Genomic DNA, 17,380 nt, shown 5'->3' with positions numbered 1-17,380 from the left:
CATACTTTACATCAAGCATAATGATTTCTAACAATACAATTACACTTTCATAAACGTTCTAAATCAGCCACAAGACACTTTTGATTACAGTAAAACAAATAGGTGTAATTCAATCTGCATGCGAAAGACTTATAGAAAGCAACAAAGCAAATAAATAGAGCACTGACTTTTGCTTTATGATTTTCTAATGAAAGGGTAAATTGAATATCAGGAAGAGGTTTTTCCTTTAACCGGACGAAAATTTCATAATATTGTGACGGTTCCAATTTATGCATAGATAGAATTTGATTCCGATTAATGCTTAGGTAGAATTGTTAACACTAAAAAAAGAAGATATAGGACTACAAATATAGATCTACTTTTTTCTAGTCAGCAACTTATTCAAATTGATATATTTGTTGATTTTGCAATTTCATGTGCAATGTGAAATTAAATCTAACTTCATAAATAGAACTGTTGACAATAATGAAACATGGCAGAAATTGAAGATGACAAGTCGACAGAATTGACTGTAAGTTTTTATCAAAATATGTTTTGTACATGTTGTGTAAAAGTTGTAATGTTGTACAAATTATAATTTGTACGGATTTTTTGTACAAGTAATAACTGTTTTATGACCTGCTGAATAAGAATGGATGCATGCACACAGTCTATTGCACACATGCACACAGTCTATTGCTTCGCATATTTCTGTCATATTTTCACAACTTCATGCTACAGTATAATACTAAGCATTCATACAAAAACCTTATTAGACCACACAAAGATTTTGTAATGGATATGAATATGGTATAAGGAAAATAATAAAATTAGAATGTAAACCATTCAGGTATCCACATTTCCAGTTTGAAGACAAGGAGAATAGCACTAAATGTTAGATTTAAGTATATTTTTTTTTAAATTTAAAACATTACACTGGTACATTTTATAAGATAAACATGTATCACCTGTTGCAACAGGTAGGTGTCAAAAAACTTATAACTTGTACAAAAACCATGCACAAACTTACATCTTATATACAACATATATACAATCAGTTTTATTCAGGTTTGGAGCTGGCATGTGACTTTGTCAGTAACTGCTAATAGTATTTTGTTAATTTATGTATCACTGTCATTTTGTTTAGTTTCTTTTGTTACTTATTTTGACATCGGACTCGGACTTCTTTTGAACTGAGTTTTACTGTGCGTATTGTTGTGTGTTAGTCTTTTCTACATTGGCTAAAGGTATAGGGAGAGGATTGAGATCTCAAAAATATGTTTAACCCCGCCGCATTTTTGCGCCTGTCATCGGTTAGGAGTCTCTGGCTTTTAGAAGTCTTGTATGATTTTTAATTTTAGTTTCTTGTGTATGATTTCGGAAATTAAGTATGTCGACCATTATCACTGAACTAATGTACATTTTTGTTTAGGGGCCAGTTGAAGCACACCTCCTGGTGCGAGAGTTTCTCTCTGCATTGGAGGCCTTCGGTTATTGTCTGCTCTTTGGTCGGGTTGTTGTCTCTTTGACACATTCTCCATTTCCATTCTCAATTTTATAAAGTAAATCTGACAGCAAACCACAGAATGTTCAGCTATAGCCAACGAGCATCAAAGTTACATGAAAAGTGTACAGCATTGATAAAGTCTATCGATCTTTTTTGATATGTTTATATTTCAATATTATTTCAGAGAACACGAGGACTAAAGTTAATTTGGTTGACAAAGAACAAACATCTGAAAGAAGCGAAATCCTTATTGGAAGAAGAAGTAGACTTAAATTGTAAAGATGAGGTATTTGAATATTTTTTAAGAACTTCATCATTTTATTTTTTTGGGGGGAGTGCAGTTAATACAACACTCCCATAAGTAATGGTATTGACATAATAGCACTTTCTAAATACTGCTACAATATTACAACAGATATACCATGCTAAAATGAAACCTGGAGCAAACTGAACTTACAACATATAAGTTTTACTTATATTTACATTACTTACTGAAATGTTCATACGATTTATCACATACTTAGATAAGTAAACATACGAAACAATTGTACTGTATTGGAACTGACTTTCTTAAAGAATGGGCAGATGACGATACAAGAGATGCCGTTAGTTTTCTCGTTTGAATTGTTTTACATTGTCTTATCGGGGCCTTTTATATAGCTGACTATGCGGTTTGGGCTTTGCTCATTGTTGAAGGCTGTACGGTGACCTATAGTTGTTTTAAAATGATTGTGTCATTTTGGTCTTTTGTGGGTAGTTGTCTCATTGGCAATCATACCACATCTTCTTTTTTTATAATACTTTTTTTTAAAGTCTAAATAATAAATTTAAATTACATGTAGCTTATTTGTATCTAGGCTGGTTGGAATGTTATACATTATGCTGCTGCCGGTGGATATACAGACTTGGTCAAAACATTGGTCAAGAAAGGAGACCGTGTCAATAAGAAAGATCGTGTAAGATATTACAACTAGAAATGTTAGGAAAGATTAATATGAATCATCCCACAAAATATTTTCTGTCATTCTTTTTTACGCAGTACTAAAATACAAGATTGATAACACATGGTTTTCCCGTTATTTAGATATGCACGTTTAAATTTGAGTTTTTGCTTCATTAAAATATAAACTCAAAAAAATAATAAGCAGACACTGTTAAAAACGAAAAGTATGAGATAGATTTTTAAAATAAAACTGAGAAAGGGAATGGTGAATGAATCAAAGCGACAAACAACCCGACCACAGAGCAGACAACAGCCGAAGGCTGCCAATGGATCTTCAATGTAGCGAGAATTCCCGCACCCGTAGGTGCATATTTAAGAAAGAGGTATACCTATTCCATATGTAAAAGGCAGGAAATTCTTGATTGCTTTACCTTGTAATGTAATTCACATCCATTCTCAATTCGTAAATATTTTTTTTTCAGAATGGAGAGACCCCTCTGCATAAATGTTCAAGACGCGGACATATCATATGTGCTGTTTCTCTTGTAACACTTGGTGCAAATATTTCAAAATACGACAAGGTTTGTATGCATTATTCTTCAGTAAAAAATAAATTTTCACAACAGATAATTCTAAAAAGTAATGCAGGATGCCATTTCATTTATTTTGTTTTATTTAAGATGGGTTTTTTAATCGATTAGTTGTTTCTGTTCTGACTCGATGATCGATTTGAATACACCGAACAAGTATATCGTGAAAGTATCGCACAAATTAATTTAATCGTACAAGTATCGCACACATTAATTTAATTGTACAAGTATAACACAAATATAATTCTTATACGCAACAATATTTAGCGCAATTCTAAAGCCTCGTTCACACCTTACCGGATAGCTCGAACGGACGCCTAACGGATAACTTTTTTTCAATCCGTCCATGTCCGTTAGACGTCCGTTCTTATCCGTTAGGCGTCCGTCCATATCCGTTGCATGTCCGTTGAGCGTGCGTTTTATCCGTTGACGTCCGTTCTGTCCGGTGGAAATTTTGAGTATGTTAAAAACTTTGAACGGACGTTTAACGGATGAAATGTCCGTTGAACGTCCGTTTGGCGTCCGTTAGGCGTCCGTTTTGTACGGTACTCGTCCGTTTTGTATCCGTTACGTGTCCGTTATGCATCCGTTGGAGATCCGGTAGACCAATTCACCAACGGACGTCTACCGGACGCCTAACGGATAAAACGGATGTGAAACGGATATAACGGAAGGATACCGGATGTAAAACGGACAACTGCCAATTGAAATTTCGAATGGTTTATTGCCTTTAATTATCAGATTATTTTGTTCATCCATTTTATCCGTTACGCTTCCGTTAGGTGTCCGTCCGTTTTATCCGGTACTCGTCCGTTGGATGTACGTTCGACGTCCGTTCTGTCCGGTACCTATCCGTTTCACGTACGTTCAATGTCCGTTAGGCATTCGTTACATGTCCGTTAGAACACCAACGTACTCCCAACGGATACAAAATTTGTCAACGGATAACTTTTTTTTCATCCGTTAGGCGTCCGTTCGAGCTATCCGGTAAGGTGTGACCGAGGCTTAACATATTCATATCATATTCATATCTCTTATACAGCATGGCCAGACACCATTAGAAGTAGCTGTAAAATCTAGAAATGTTGAAATGGTCAAGCTATTCTGTTTGTTTGGTGCTGAACCGTCGTTACAGGACTGGGTAAAGAAATTTTAGATTGACCAATAGTCACCTGTAAACTACCTGCCATTTTTTATTAATTAAATATTCTTTTAAAATAGCAACACCAGTTTTGAGTTTGACTACGAAAGATTTGACCACAAGCGAATGGTATTACATATTAAGACATTGTCTATTATATAGTGCACTTGAAGCTTCTTCCTTTCTGATAGAAAAAAAACGTAAAACATGCTCATTTTAAAGACACACAAATACATGGCTGGTGTTATTAACTAATTGCCTATATGTTATGTTATTCGCGTCTGAAAACTTATTTGTAAATATAGGAAATTGCCACAGTTAACACTTACTTATTCAAAACATAAACCTTTAATTGGAAACTGTGATTTAAACCCAGAAAATATGTGAATTAATTATAGAAAAAAATTAAGAAGATGTAGTATTTTTATGAAATAACATGAACTTTGAAATCGAAAATTACCCAATTGATAACCAAATATTTAAGTATACTGTACTTTGTACTTGTAGTCATGGACAATGGAAGAACTTGAACAAAAAGAAAATAAGATATTAGAACTGCTTGTTAGTCAACATGGTCGAATGCCAGGTTATAAATATGGGTATGTTTATCATAAAGTAAGATACAAGTAGTATCCACACTGATATGTGTCCGAACTTGTCATTAACTATGATTTCGCAAACGTCTTGGCCACAGACGTTTTTTAGTGTTTGGCATTAGTACAAACCATCGCATGCTGTGAGGGATGCACGTTTATTCTATGTTGAACACACACTGTAAGAAAGGAAGATTTACTATCAGTAAAAAGTTAGTATACTTCTTGCATGATAAATAGTTGCTCAATGATATATCTAACCATTTCTAATCTTGTAGTTTTCCCTCCGTGACTCATTTACATTTTTGAATGGTTTTTTTAGAGAGAGGCGAAATTAAGATACCAAAGAGATGACCAAAACCACAAGTCGAAAACATGAAATTCAATGCTATAAAAAGAAAAAGAAACAGATGAAAGCTGGACAGAAGTTTACAAAACACAAACATAAAAAAATAAAGACTGAGTAATATGAACACCGTAAAAACTTGAACGGGAAAAGACTGGTGGTGACCCAGATGCTCTGCAAGCTAGGGTAGACATATCGTGTTAAAGGTCTTCTTACGTCTATTTTTACTGTTTTAAGCTGTAGAGTTTTAAAAAAAACCACGCGCGTACGTTAGTGTAGTAACTTTATAATTATGAATTTTATTTTGGGTACAAATCTTTAATGCAATTTGCATTGTGATGGGAATAACATAGGCGTTTAAGCACTGGCTATTTATAAAATGAAAATCGTTTGTTTCAGATCAATTCTTCAGACAGTGTTATATGTTTCACCTGAAGATGAAATAAGACTTGACAACATTAAAGTTGACGTAATGAAATTCGATACATCTTCGCCGCCGTTTTACTTTTATTGCAGTAAAATGCAGACAGAGTATTCTGACATTCGGAGTAAACTAACAGACGAACAAGAAACTTATGGTGACACATACGAACTTTGTATTTGGGGTTGTTCAAGTCAAAATTTAAAACTGATATTAACGGTGCCTGGTGTGACGCAATGTAGCGAAAAGTTGTTTGCCATTACACTCGAAGGAAAACCTGTTTCCGTAACAAACACCTATAGACACCTTGCTGAGGAGACTGACGTAGACGAAGATGTATGTACAATAAAGCATAGTCATTGAAGCTTTGAAAATCCCCCCATACCCAACTATATCAGTCCTATTCAGGACCGATAACTCTGTCGAGAGATAATATCGGGTATACAATATTGTTAAAACCAGACTAATCGTATTATAAGTCTCTGTTGGAATGTGTACAATAACTCCTTTTTTACACGTCAATTTAAACTTTATATAGATTCATTGCCTGGATTTATCTTTAAATATTGAATTAAAAAATAAATTACAACAAAATCATATTCAATGATCGAAATTCATTTAAATTAAAATTTGAATCAGAATATTTCTTTGAAATAATTATAGAAACATATAAATATTTGATGCCTTTTAAGCAAAAAATAGTTTTTTAAAGAAATTTTCATCATATTCATATTTTCCTAAAGTTTATATAAAACATACTTCTTCTGATTTGACACGGGAAGGAGAAGATATTTATTTGTACATTTATGAAAACTTTTGTATATCACAAAATTTAAACTCTGGTAATACATGTATACACACTGACAGGATGTTGAATGTCACCTGGTTGCTTTTGGTTTGCACGTCTACCTGACAATATATTATGATGTAACATTATAACCCAAGTAAGATTTCACCTGTTCGGTCAAGGAACGAAATTTTAAAGGTATAGAATATTTATCTATTATAATAGGTCATTGGTTTTCTTTTTCTCTTAGGATGAAAACATTTTTTTTTTGTTCTAAAAGGAATGTATAAATATATTTCTAAAGAAAGATAAAATATACAGAAAACTTGAAAAACACCTTTAAAAAAAAGAGATTTTTTTTTATTATAGATTTTGCAAACTATTTTCAGGTAACAGTATCTCCTGGATGCATATTTGTCAAACTAAATATTCCCGTGTCACACTTAAAATATTTTTTTTTATTAAGAAATTTTGAAATCAATGATATCGAAATATCACTATTTAGGAAAATAACAGAAACATCAGAGATTCTTTATGAAAAATAAAATATAATCTAGGAAAGTCTTACTATAGAAATCATTGATTTGATCAGGAACATATATATTAGATATACTGTTCCCAGATTTGATGCAACATTTTCATATGATACATCAGCCGCCATTTTGAAAAATCTCGGAAAATTTCCTTTTTTAATTCGATGTTTGACCGAATTTGCCTTGAAATTAAACTGTTTTAAGTAGTATTCCTTGCTAGCTATATGTTTGAATATACTTAATCGGTTTGCAAAGTTTGTGTTTTATTTACAGAATTTCTTTATTTGTTGTAAAAGTAGACATGGGTATCGGTAATTTAGCATTGCGTAAACGGAGAAATGACGAGAAAAAGTGCATGTTTTACGATTCCGATTTGACCGAATTAAATCAAAAATTAAACTGTTAGGACCAACATTGTTTGATAGAAATATGTTTGAATATCAAGGATTGATTTGCAAAAGTAAGAAAACGGATCAGGTTTATGAGAAAATTAAACTTTATTGAAGCATCTATGCGTTTTATATGGGGAAATATAATACAAAATGGCGGCTATTATACGTCACAAAAGTCACGTGATGTCTAACTTAGTTGGATATGCAAAAATGTTGAAGCAAATATATGGACAAGTTTGAAAATGTTCGGAGATAAAACTTAAGATATATTATATATATGTTTATGCTTATGGTCTTGTTAAGCTTACTAGTAGTTTAATTCGTTTTAGGAAGTTTTCCTCTTGATTTTTTTTATATTCTTTCGTTTAGTAAGAAATTGCATGAGCTTTGACGCAAAAAAAAACCCCTCTTAGCTTAGCAGAAATGCTTTGTGGGTAGTTGTCTTATTTGCAAATTATATATTATTGCCCATTTTTTTTTATACTGATGCAATTATATAGCTATTGCACTTTTTAAACTGAGAAGAACAAACTTTGAATAATTTGGTTACCTCTTCGATATGGATTTCAAGAAGATATTGTAAAATACATATTTCAGTTCACAGAAGTTTTAGTCAGTGTTCCACTAGACGAAAGGAAACTGTCCAGATTTTCTATTGTAAAGCACTCTGCGCCAGAAATATTCGCTATATCAAATGAGCAAGCAACAACGATTATTCCACAGATGGAACCTGACGCAGAAATTGATATACCGAGAGGTACTTTTGAGCAACCAAGTGAAATGGCAGTAAATGTAAGCCTAGATAACAGTTACTTCAAGAGCTTATTGCGAATGATTAATTGGATTTTCGATTTGTTTAATCATATGTTATTTTAAATTATAGAATTTAAAAAGGGTGTACTCTTAACTTCCCATAAGAAAGAACGGCTGGATTCATCCGAGCTTAAACTTTTTAAAAATATCACAAAGTTGGTAGCTTGTTTTTCAGGCAAAATTATTAAACTGACATATAAACATATATATAATAACGAAGTAGTTATCCCCTGTCTTTCATGAATACAGTCAATTATTTTATATTCATGAAAACAGGCTAGTGTATGTGTAAAACCTATTAAAAGTAATGATCATGATGTTTAAAAGATAAAATATTCAATCCGTGAGGATCTAAAAAAAAAAATCTGTTTCGCTAGGAATACACTTATTATACATGTAGTTATAGACAAAACCGAGATCTTTTCTTTCAAAGTTGTAGTGTCCATATGTGCCGTGGTCTAGCTGCTGAGTTTATATAATATTTTAACACATATTTTTGTCATTCCGTCTAAGTTTGTAGAAACAAAAGAAGTCAACAAAGAAGAAGAAAATGGCACAGCTATATTATTGACCAATGTCTTAGAACTGACCGTAAACAATGGACAGCAACCAAAGGAACCAATACGTGTAGTCATACCAATTCATGACAAGATGGCTGTGTCCGATGATATCGTCGTGCTGACCTCAACAACTGACCAACCAGAAGACTCGGAATTAGACTGGGAAATTAGAGATGCAACGATTAATCAAGACGGAAAGTCAGCATTCTTTTATGTCAACCATTTTTCTTTGTAAGTGGATTTAATGTTTTACTTGCTGTTTTTGGTGATAGTATTTTCCATTTGTTTGTTATCATATTCAACTCTTTATTTTCGTACTTTATTTGATCGTTGTACTCTTTTTGGGATACGATTGCTGTCAGGCAATCTGTAGGGTTTACTGCTGACTCCTTTCAATTTTCTGTCAAGGCTCTCACGTCAACCGTTTTGTGTTTTACATTAGGAACAACTAAGATTCTTAAGATTGTTCTGTTATAAAAAAAGATAAAAACAAAGAGATTGAATGTAATCAACTTTCTGTTAATTTTCTTCTCATAATCCTCATGTTTTGATATCTCCCTTTTTATTTTATTCAAGTCTCAATGATGAGTCATATGTACACGAAACGTGTGTTGGCGCTGACGGTACACACTTTTTAGCCTGATTGCTTGGTATCTTTGATGAGTTATTCTTGGATTTACAAACCTTGCCAGATTATAGTCAGCATATATATGACTGACTTACTAACCTGGTCTGTTTTACTATTATAGTTATTACTATAAACTGAATCTCCAATAAAAATACTAATGGGTGTCAACATAACTTGGCATGCGAAACTGCAAAAAGTGGTGATTTGTAACACGACATAACATGTGTCATAGTTATTATATTGTTAATATCAATAATGTTTTATCAGCAATACGTTTCTTTTCCTAGTTATTCAGTTTCAAGAAAGAAAAAGGTTGATACCGATCTGTTGGAAGTGGTTAGTGCCATAGAACGTTCTATAACCAGAAAGAAACGGGTTATCTTTTTCCTGCTGACAAAATGGATAAACAGCGAGTCATATGATCTCGTTCTGGAATGTGCCGGACTGCGGAATTTAGACCAAAGAATCGAACATTGGACAGCCAGTGGCTATGATGTTTCTACATTACAGAAAAGCGAAGTTTACCATGCACAACTCGGTCAGAATTTCACTGTAAGATTGTCTTAAAGAAACATGATAACTTTGTTTGGAATAAAAAAAAAGTGAGCGTACAAGCTAGGAAAGGTTTGATTGACACTGAGAAAACTATCATACAGCATGCATGAATGTTATATTTTTACACAACTTATGGAAACTACTAAGGAAAAAAATTTGTAAGGGTTCCGCGGAACCCAGTGTCTCGCCTATTTTTGCTGTAAATCGCAGGCTCAACAACAATGAGGAAAAAAATCAATAAAAATATTCCTCTTGTTACTATTTTATGATTGTAAGAAAATCTAAGTCCATTTAAAAGTAAATTACATAAAAAACAGAGTAATCTTTTTACAAACTTTACTTCTGGATACAATCTTATGATCATACATAAGCTTTTGTCCAAGTTTGGTACAAACCCAGGATAGTTTAAGAAAGTTATTAAAATTTTAAAAACTTTAACCACAGAGTGAATGTAATGGTTCCCCGCAGAAAAACTAAGTCCATTTAAAAGTAAAATGTGGAAAAAATGGATTTATTTATTTACAAAATTTACTTCTGGATACTATCTTATGATCATAAACAAGCTTCTGTCCAAGTTTGGTACAAACCCAGGATAGTTTAAGAAAGTTATTAAAATTCTAAAAACTTTAACCACAGAGTGAATGTTATGTTTCCCTGCAGAAAAATCTAAGTCCATTTATAAGTAAAATTCAGAAAAAATGAAATTTTATTTTTACAAAATTTACTTCTGGATATTATCTTATGATCATAAACAAGCTTCTGTCAAAGTTTGGTAGAAATCCAGTATAGTTTAAGAAAGTTATTAAAATTTCAAAAACTTTAACCACAGAGTGAATATTTGTTGACGCCGCCGACGCCGACGGAATGTAGGATCGCTTAGTCTCGCTTTTTCGACTAAAGTCGAAGGCTCGACAAAAACATATAAGTAGTTATAACAACATTAAAACCCGAATTGTTAGCATTTGGGTTTTTTTAAAACTTGATACAATCTGTACTAGTTTTCTGGGTGTTTAGATTAGTTCGAGAAAAATAGTTGATTTTCAACTTCACTCGACCTACCTGAATCTATTTTTTGTTTCTTTCTATATCTAGCTCAAGCTAAATGGAAATTTGACCGACCTGGCAGACGAGGACACAAAGTGTATAACACTGCAAAGTAATAGGAACAATTTACGTGTGTTTAACATCGGAATTAACAAAGATGAGGAACAACCAGATGGAGAGCTAGAAATATTTCAAGAAAAAGAAACTGACGAAGTACCGAAAGAAGTACCAACTGTACATTCAAAGTCAATCTGGTGCACTTCGGCAGTTGTACCTAAACCACATGTTGCAAGCGTTGTTGTAGAAAGTATTTTGAAAATGAATATAAAAATTCCAGAAAAACCAGGTAGTTCATTTACGCTTTCTCCTCATTATATTTCTTGTATGACAATTTACCCTTTCAATTTAAACTTTCCGAAGCGCAAATAGAATATACTTTTCGATACTCAAAAATGTGTTCAGCGTTCTTGAAGCATCTTAAAGCAGAAAGAGTTTTTCTCTTTAAATTATGGGGACAATGCTCTAATAAGTTTACACTTTTACACAATGCTAAAGAGTTTAGCTGAATACGTCTAAATACGGTTACATGTATCAATGGAAAGGTCATATCGATTGTTTATACAAGTTTTTGTTTGACACTGAGCAGATACTATTGATTCTAAGCGAAATTTGTCGACTTACATTTTATTGACATACTAGTAAACATCATAACTATTAATAATAATCATATTTATAATACAAAAAATGTAATGTTGGTGGATAATGACCAAAAACGAGTAAATATGTGGTAATGCTTGTTTTGTTTTGCTTTTATGAAAATTCGGAAATTTACATGCAACCAATCTCCTCACTGAAACCTTTTTGTCAAAATAGATAAGTTAAGGATAAGACATTTACCATATATAACTTTTTTCAAATTATCAAAAAGCATCATAATAATTCAGGCCTGTTAGGTTGTCCAACCATCTCAACTTTCTTGATAAAAGCCCTTAAAATGAAAGCAAATGTATGTTCCTTTGTTGAATTGTTTGAACTGTTTTATGTACTAGGATCGAAGAACAATTAAGAAAGCTTCATTGGCAAGATTTCTTAGTCATATTTGACTAAATTGAAAATACACTTATGAATAGAATTAAGAATGGAAATGGGAAATGTGTCAAAGATAGTTTACAACAACCCGGCCAAAGAGCAGAAGCCAGCCCAAGGCCACAGATGGGTCTTCAACACAGCAAGAAAATCCGACATCCTGGCCCTAAACACAAATGTGTACTAGGTCACTGTTAATTGACTTCAGACTAAACTCCGAAACATATAAATGGACCAATAGTTATCAAATGTACCAGGGTTATAAAACAAACAAACATACAAGACTAACAACATGTTTTGTAAGAACTCAACACTACCCCTATTTGAAGCCAATTTAGCATTCCTGTACCAGTCTTTTACATCCATGTCAAAATTTTCCTCTGTTCTAATGAGTATGAAATCAGACGTCTTTTCCAAAAAAACAGAAATTTAAAGGGTCAAATAACAACTATATCAAACCTTTTCTTTATTCATCTTTTATTACTTATATTACAGTAATTGCAGAGGAAAAGCCGGAGGTACTCTCAGGTATGTATAAAAATATAACATTTCCCCCTAAATATGTCATTCCACCATTGATTTTTCCTGTTAGTCTTTGTTAAGCATAAGCACCCTTCTCCAAAACAACAAATAATTAATAAAATAATAATACATATTACGGGTGATCTCAAGGTGCTTCGCAAGGTACACAGAGCCTGATCAATTACTTGTATACGTCATATTTCTCATGATAAGTTTACATTCGGTGATAGGTCACATCCATTTATGTCGCATTCGAGATATAGAGAACATTTTAACTCTTCAAGTCACTGACCGAACGAACCCTTGTTGGAACGTTGATACGGCAAGAGTATGAAGTTGTGGTATGATTCCTAATGAGACAACTATTCCCCATTTTAGACGCTTTAAATGACGTAGACGTCAGCATCTATAGAATTTTCTTCGAATTCAAAATTGATTTCTTTTTTCAATGTATGTTGCATTGGCGTTTGTTTTTGTTTCAGTTCATCGTTTCTGTTGTCAGGACAGTCCTGTACATTTACATCATCTGTATTCGTACAATGTGTTTGTTTGAGTGCTATTTGAGTAAAAATAATGTTTAAATGCGCATTTAAAAAGAAAACATGTCTTTTCAGATGATGATGATGACGATGAGGATGACATTCCTCCGCCGAGTAATGAAAACGTGGAAATACAAGAAGATGAACCGACATCAAATGGTTTGTATTTATCTAGTCATAAAAAAGACAACAGTTAGGGGTATTGACCCTAATCATTTGGTAAAGCGGGAACCTTTTTTAAAGCGGGAACATATTTTGCCGTCTTTTTATAGCCAAAAAAACAGGTTGGATCTGAATCACCCATGATCAATTTCACTTTTGCATTGCAGGCATGTCATTTAAGAAAATAGTAAATCTGACACAGACTATCTACAAAGGTGGTAAACCTATGAATGTTCTCGTCATAAAAACAAAGAAAAAAGGATACGTTAGATGAAAGGTAAAATTAGAGGATAAATAGTATAAAGATTGTGAGCATGTACTGAAATTAAAAACAAAACGAAATCTAACAGACAACGAAAACACTTCACCAAGACGCAGATGTCTATACACTATATATTCGTTTACATTATCACACGAGCTATCTGAAGCATTATAACATAATTTAAAGATGTAGCAGAAGTATTACATATTATTTGCTTTATTGACTTCAATTCATTTTAAATATTAATGATTACATTAGATGTATGTTTCATTATAATACTTTATTCCGATTGGCTAACTGCACCTCACATGTTATTCCTTAGGCAATTGCATCAGTCAATAAAACTTGTCATTCATGATTACACGTGGTCCCACAATAAAGTGCACAGGTGAATCAAATAGTTTTATTATAAAATTCGTAATTTCATGATCATAACTAAAAAATGTAATTATAAGTACTGAATGCTTCTTTACTTCGGTCAACGCTCTTACACCACAATGAAGTTACAAAAAGAAGCATTCAATTCTTAAGTAAAGGCAACAGAAGTATACCGCTGTTGATTGGTCAAAAATTGATGAAGCAGAAAACAAATCTGTGTCATAAACAAAAACCGAGGGAATCATAGAAAAGGAAAACAACGGAATAACAGAAACACCGAACTTTAATAAAAACAACGACCAACAAACATAGAAAATGACCATTTGATAAAATATTTATAAATTCATTTGATTTTTCAAATAGTAAATGACATAAATCATATAACTGGGTGTACAGGAACAAGAGAGTATTACAACGCAAAATCGTGTTTAAATTATTTAAATATTTTACCCTTTTGTCTTTGAAAATATAAAGGCGACATCCCAAATTAAAACATCCGGCTTCTATAAAGAAAACATGCTTCTGTGGTAATAGTACTTCATACCAGCCTGCATCATTTTTTTAATTTCTAAAAGCAGCTTTTTTAACGAAGGGTCAAATAAGGTATTATATGCCGTAATGAAATCTCTTTATTTTTCAGAATTTTACAAGATAACGGACAAGGAAACTCATGATCATTTTTGTTGCGTCATTACATTACCAAAAAAAATCATTATAATTTTTGTTTTAACATTTTTTTATGAATATTGTTTGTATCTGTGCATGAAGATCCTGCAAGGTATAAAAGCATAGTATAAAAGCATATTCAGCCTCATGCATGACACCAGTCGTGTAGATTACGGTAACTTTATAAATAAACTCCTAAAAATATCAGAAATGAAGTTTTATAAGCCAGACACGCACGCGCTGTTTGTCTACAAAAGATTCAGACACTCCGGAATCATAAAAGTTGAAAATGTCAAACAAAGTAAAATGCTTTGTCAAATACAACTAAGATAGTCTATTCCTAGAGTAGAACATCCTTAGTATTTCGAAAAATTCAAAGATTTTAACTAGAAAGTTTAGAGTTATGATCATATCAATGATAATTTATGTCAACCAATAAGTGCTGACTACTAGGATGGCTATACTCCGTGGACAAAATGTTCACCAGCAGAGGCATTGGTTGTGAATAAACTCATATTGAAATTGAAAAGTTCTGGGCAAATTCACCTTAGGTAATGTATTCCTTGTATAGAACACCGTTAGTATTTCGAACAATTCAAATTTTTTATAACACTTTAGTGCGAGTTATTATCATATAAATGACAATCTATGTTAACACAGAAGTACTGGCTAGTAGGCTGGAGATACCCTCGTGTAGGATACCTCTACTAGCAGTGGCATCAACCCAGTGGTTGTAAAAATAACCTCAAAGATTAGATGTTGAGTTCTTATTTATATTTGTCATAATCAAGATAGTAGCGAAAGAAAGGCTACGACTACCAGTTAGTTGACATCTGTGGCACAGATATTTCATATCGATCAACCAACTGATGATGGTACAAGAAACTGCAGAGGTTTATTAATTGATGCTCTACAGAGGGGTTACGTGATTTGCGCATGCTATTCAACAAAATAATAATATATAGCTTATACCCAAACAGAATAAACGATAGGTAAAAACAAAGACTTTCACAGGGAGCACATAAAAAAAAACTTGGAGAAATAATGGTTTCATGGCGATCTAATGGTTTGTTTTTTACAAAGTAATGAGCTCTTCTCTCAGTGCAAATAGCCAACATGTCTGTGATCTGATAATGCACTGTGTAATATATATCACACACATAGGCGGCTGTATAAAGATTACTTCAACATCACCAATAGGAAGTCTTGGATAAATAGACAGCAACCTTCTATAAAAATTCACGATACGAAACGCAAGCCCTGGAATATCGTCTCAACTACAAGATATTAATACGATATATACAGGCATTGCTGGAATGATGCCCCTTTATGAAAATACAGGTTCACAATAGGAAACCAGAAATATTTTCTTTTGTCTTAAAGTTTTTTTTCCTACCGATCCTGGCGTCGTTAATTTCAAGATGCGAGTCAAGATACGAGGCATAGCAAACTGCATCTCTGTGGTCTTTTAATTCAGTTATGGAGAGGTAGATGAGCTCAACAGTCACTCAATTTCAAATAAGAAGCATCAAATCAAAAGTTAATGTTAGCTTCTTTCCGATTTTCATGAGAAGCTCCTGTGTGAAATTTGCCTTTCTTAATGAAGGACCAAGTCGATAAGAATAATAAAGTTGGTTTACAGCGGAATACCAATTGTCTGTCAAAAAGTAACATATGTTATTAACATCCCTTGGCAAACTTTATTTGATAGATTCCTTATAATAAGCAACATTCTATCAAGGAAATCAATATAGGAAATGCAAGCTCTACAATATCATATCGACTCTTTGTTACATAGAAATGGCGAATTTATATTTAGAAGCTGAAATCATCTCTTTTGTTGTAAAGTTTTGTTTTCAACCTTTCAATATTGTCAATTTCTTCATCATCACAATATGAGACAGACTTAAATGTATATGTTGTATCATTTTTATCAAGTTCTAGTGGATAGATGCGTTCTAGGGAGTCACCAAACTTTAAATTATTTAGTGAGAGGGCATCATCTCTGTAATGGAAGATGAAGTAAAATAATAATTCTAGCTTCTCTTCATTCTTTCTAAGATGTTCCTGTGTGAAGTCTGCATCATATGAATAAATTAACAATTAACAAACCCGCAAGCAGAGAAGCATATTTGTTTCCCATGAGAATACTAATTGTTTGTAGAAAAAAAACCTCAATGTTGAAAATCAAGAAAATCAAGCACCTTGATATTGTCAGTTTAAGACTTTTTATTGTTTGAATCAGAGTGGTTCTTTACAAAGTATTTGTTCCTCCCTTAAACCAGATATTTGTATCTAGGTTGGCTATTCTGGTGTATGAAAAACAGTAAGACTAAGCCTTCAAGTTCGGAATAAAGAATTCATTAATTTGGAATTGGTAAAGTTTTAAATTCGGAATATTTGTGTAAAGGGTAAATAAAGGCAACAAAGAGTATACCGCTGTTAGAAAGTCATAAATCAATTGAGAGAAAACAAATTCAGATTACGAACTAAAACTAAAGGAAACACATCAGCTATAAGAACGGTGAAGTGCAACAAAAAACAAAAGCCAATATACATAGAAATGGACTATTTGATAACAATTGCCATATTCCTGACTTGGTACAGTACACATCAATATGTCAAACGTTTTATGCTATTGCAAGAGAAAAAAGACTTGGATAGTATGTACTCTAACAAGTCTTTGGAATTTTTAAGTATCCACATCTGATTCAAACCGCCTCTTGGGTAATTTTGAAGCTCAGCTTTTGATTGCTGATAGAATTGATGTTACAGTTTAGGAATAGTTTTGCAGAGTCTTTGCAATATCTAGAAAAATAACCTTACTGTTTATGATAATTTTAAAATATGAAAGTTAGGTCTCCAATAAAGTAAAGGAAGATCCAGTTTATTGTCTTCGGTTGAAGTTCAGAGGCATTTTAAGAACTATTAAG

At 32.7% G+C, this 17,380-nt stretch overlaps 1 protein-coding gene and 1 long non-coding RNA gene across 2 annotated transcripts; both read left to right on the top strand.

Moving 5' to 3' along the window:
* Positions 1 to 266: 266 nt before the first annotated feature.
* Positions 267 to 12,520, top strand: LOC134705959 (uncharacterized). Its single transcript, XM_063564672.1, has 12 exons — positions 267 to 511; positions 1,671 to 1,772; positions 2,344 to 2,442; positions 2,912 to 3,010; positions 4,062 to 4,160; positions 4,668 to 4,759; positions 5,499 to 5,856; positions 7,830 to 8,024; positions 8,559 to 8,836; positions 9,521 to 9,785; positions 10,881 to 11,178; positions 12,414 to 12,520. Exons 1-12 carry the CDS (start codon positions 473 to 475, stop codon positions 12,518 to 12,520), a joined length of 2,031 nt encoding a protein of 676 aa, XP_063420742.1. The 5' UTR covers positions 267 to 472.
* Positions 12,521 to 13,056: 536 nt separating this feature from the next.
* Positions 13,057 to 14,508, top strand: LOC134705347 (uncharacterized). The gene is made up of 3 exons (XR_010105537.1): positions 13,057 to 13,138; positions 13,309 to 13,418; positions 14,422 to 14,508. It is a non-coding gene; the product is annotated as an uncharacterized LOC134705347 (long non-coding RNA).
* The last annotated feature ends 2,872 nt before the right edge of the window (positions 14,509 to 17,380 follow it).

The sequence above is a fragment of the Mytilus trossulus genome, chromosome 2, assembly GCF_036588685.1.
Source record: "Mytilus trossulus isolate FHL-02 chromosome 2, PNRI_Mtr1.1.1.hap1, whole genome shotgun sequence".
NCBI classification, from domain to species: Eukaryota; Metazoa; Mollusca; class Bivalvia; order Mytilida; family Mytilidae; genus Mytilus; species Mytilus trossulus.
This window is presented reverse-complemented; position numbering and strand designations above follow the sequence as displayed.

Excerpts from the sequence above, each read along its gene's own strand:
- LOC134705959 (XM_063564672.1), top strand. The coding sequence starts at position 473 with ATGGCAGAAATTGAAGATGACAAGTCGACAGAATTGACT. Across the intron at positions 1,773-2,343 it reads ACTTAAATTGTAAAGATGAG|GCTGGTTGGAATGTTATACA; the intron begins GTATTTGAATAT and ends ATTTGTATCTAG. Across the intron at positions 5,857-7,829 it reads AGACTGACGTAGACGAAGAT|TTCACAGAAGTTTTAGTCAG; the intron begins GTATGTACAATA and ends TACATATTTCAG.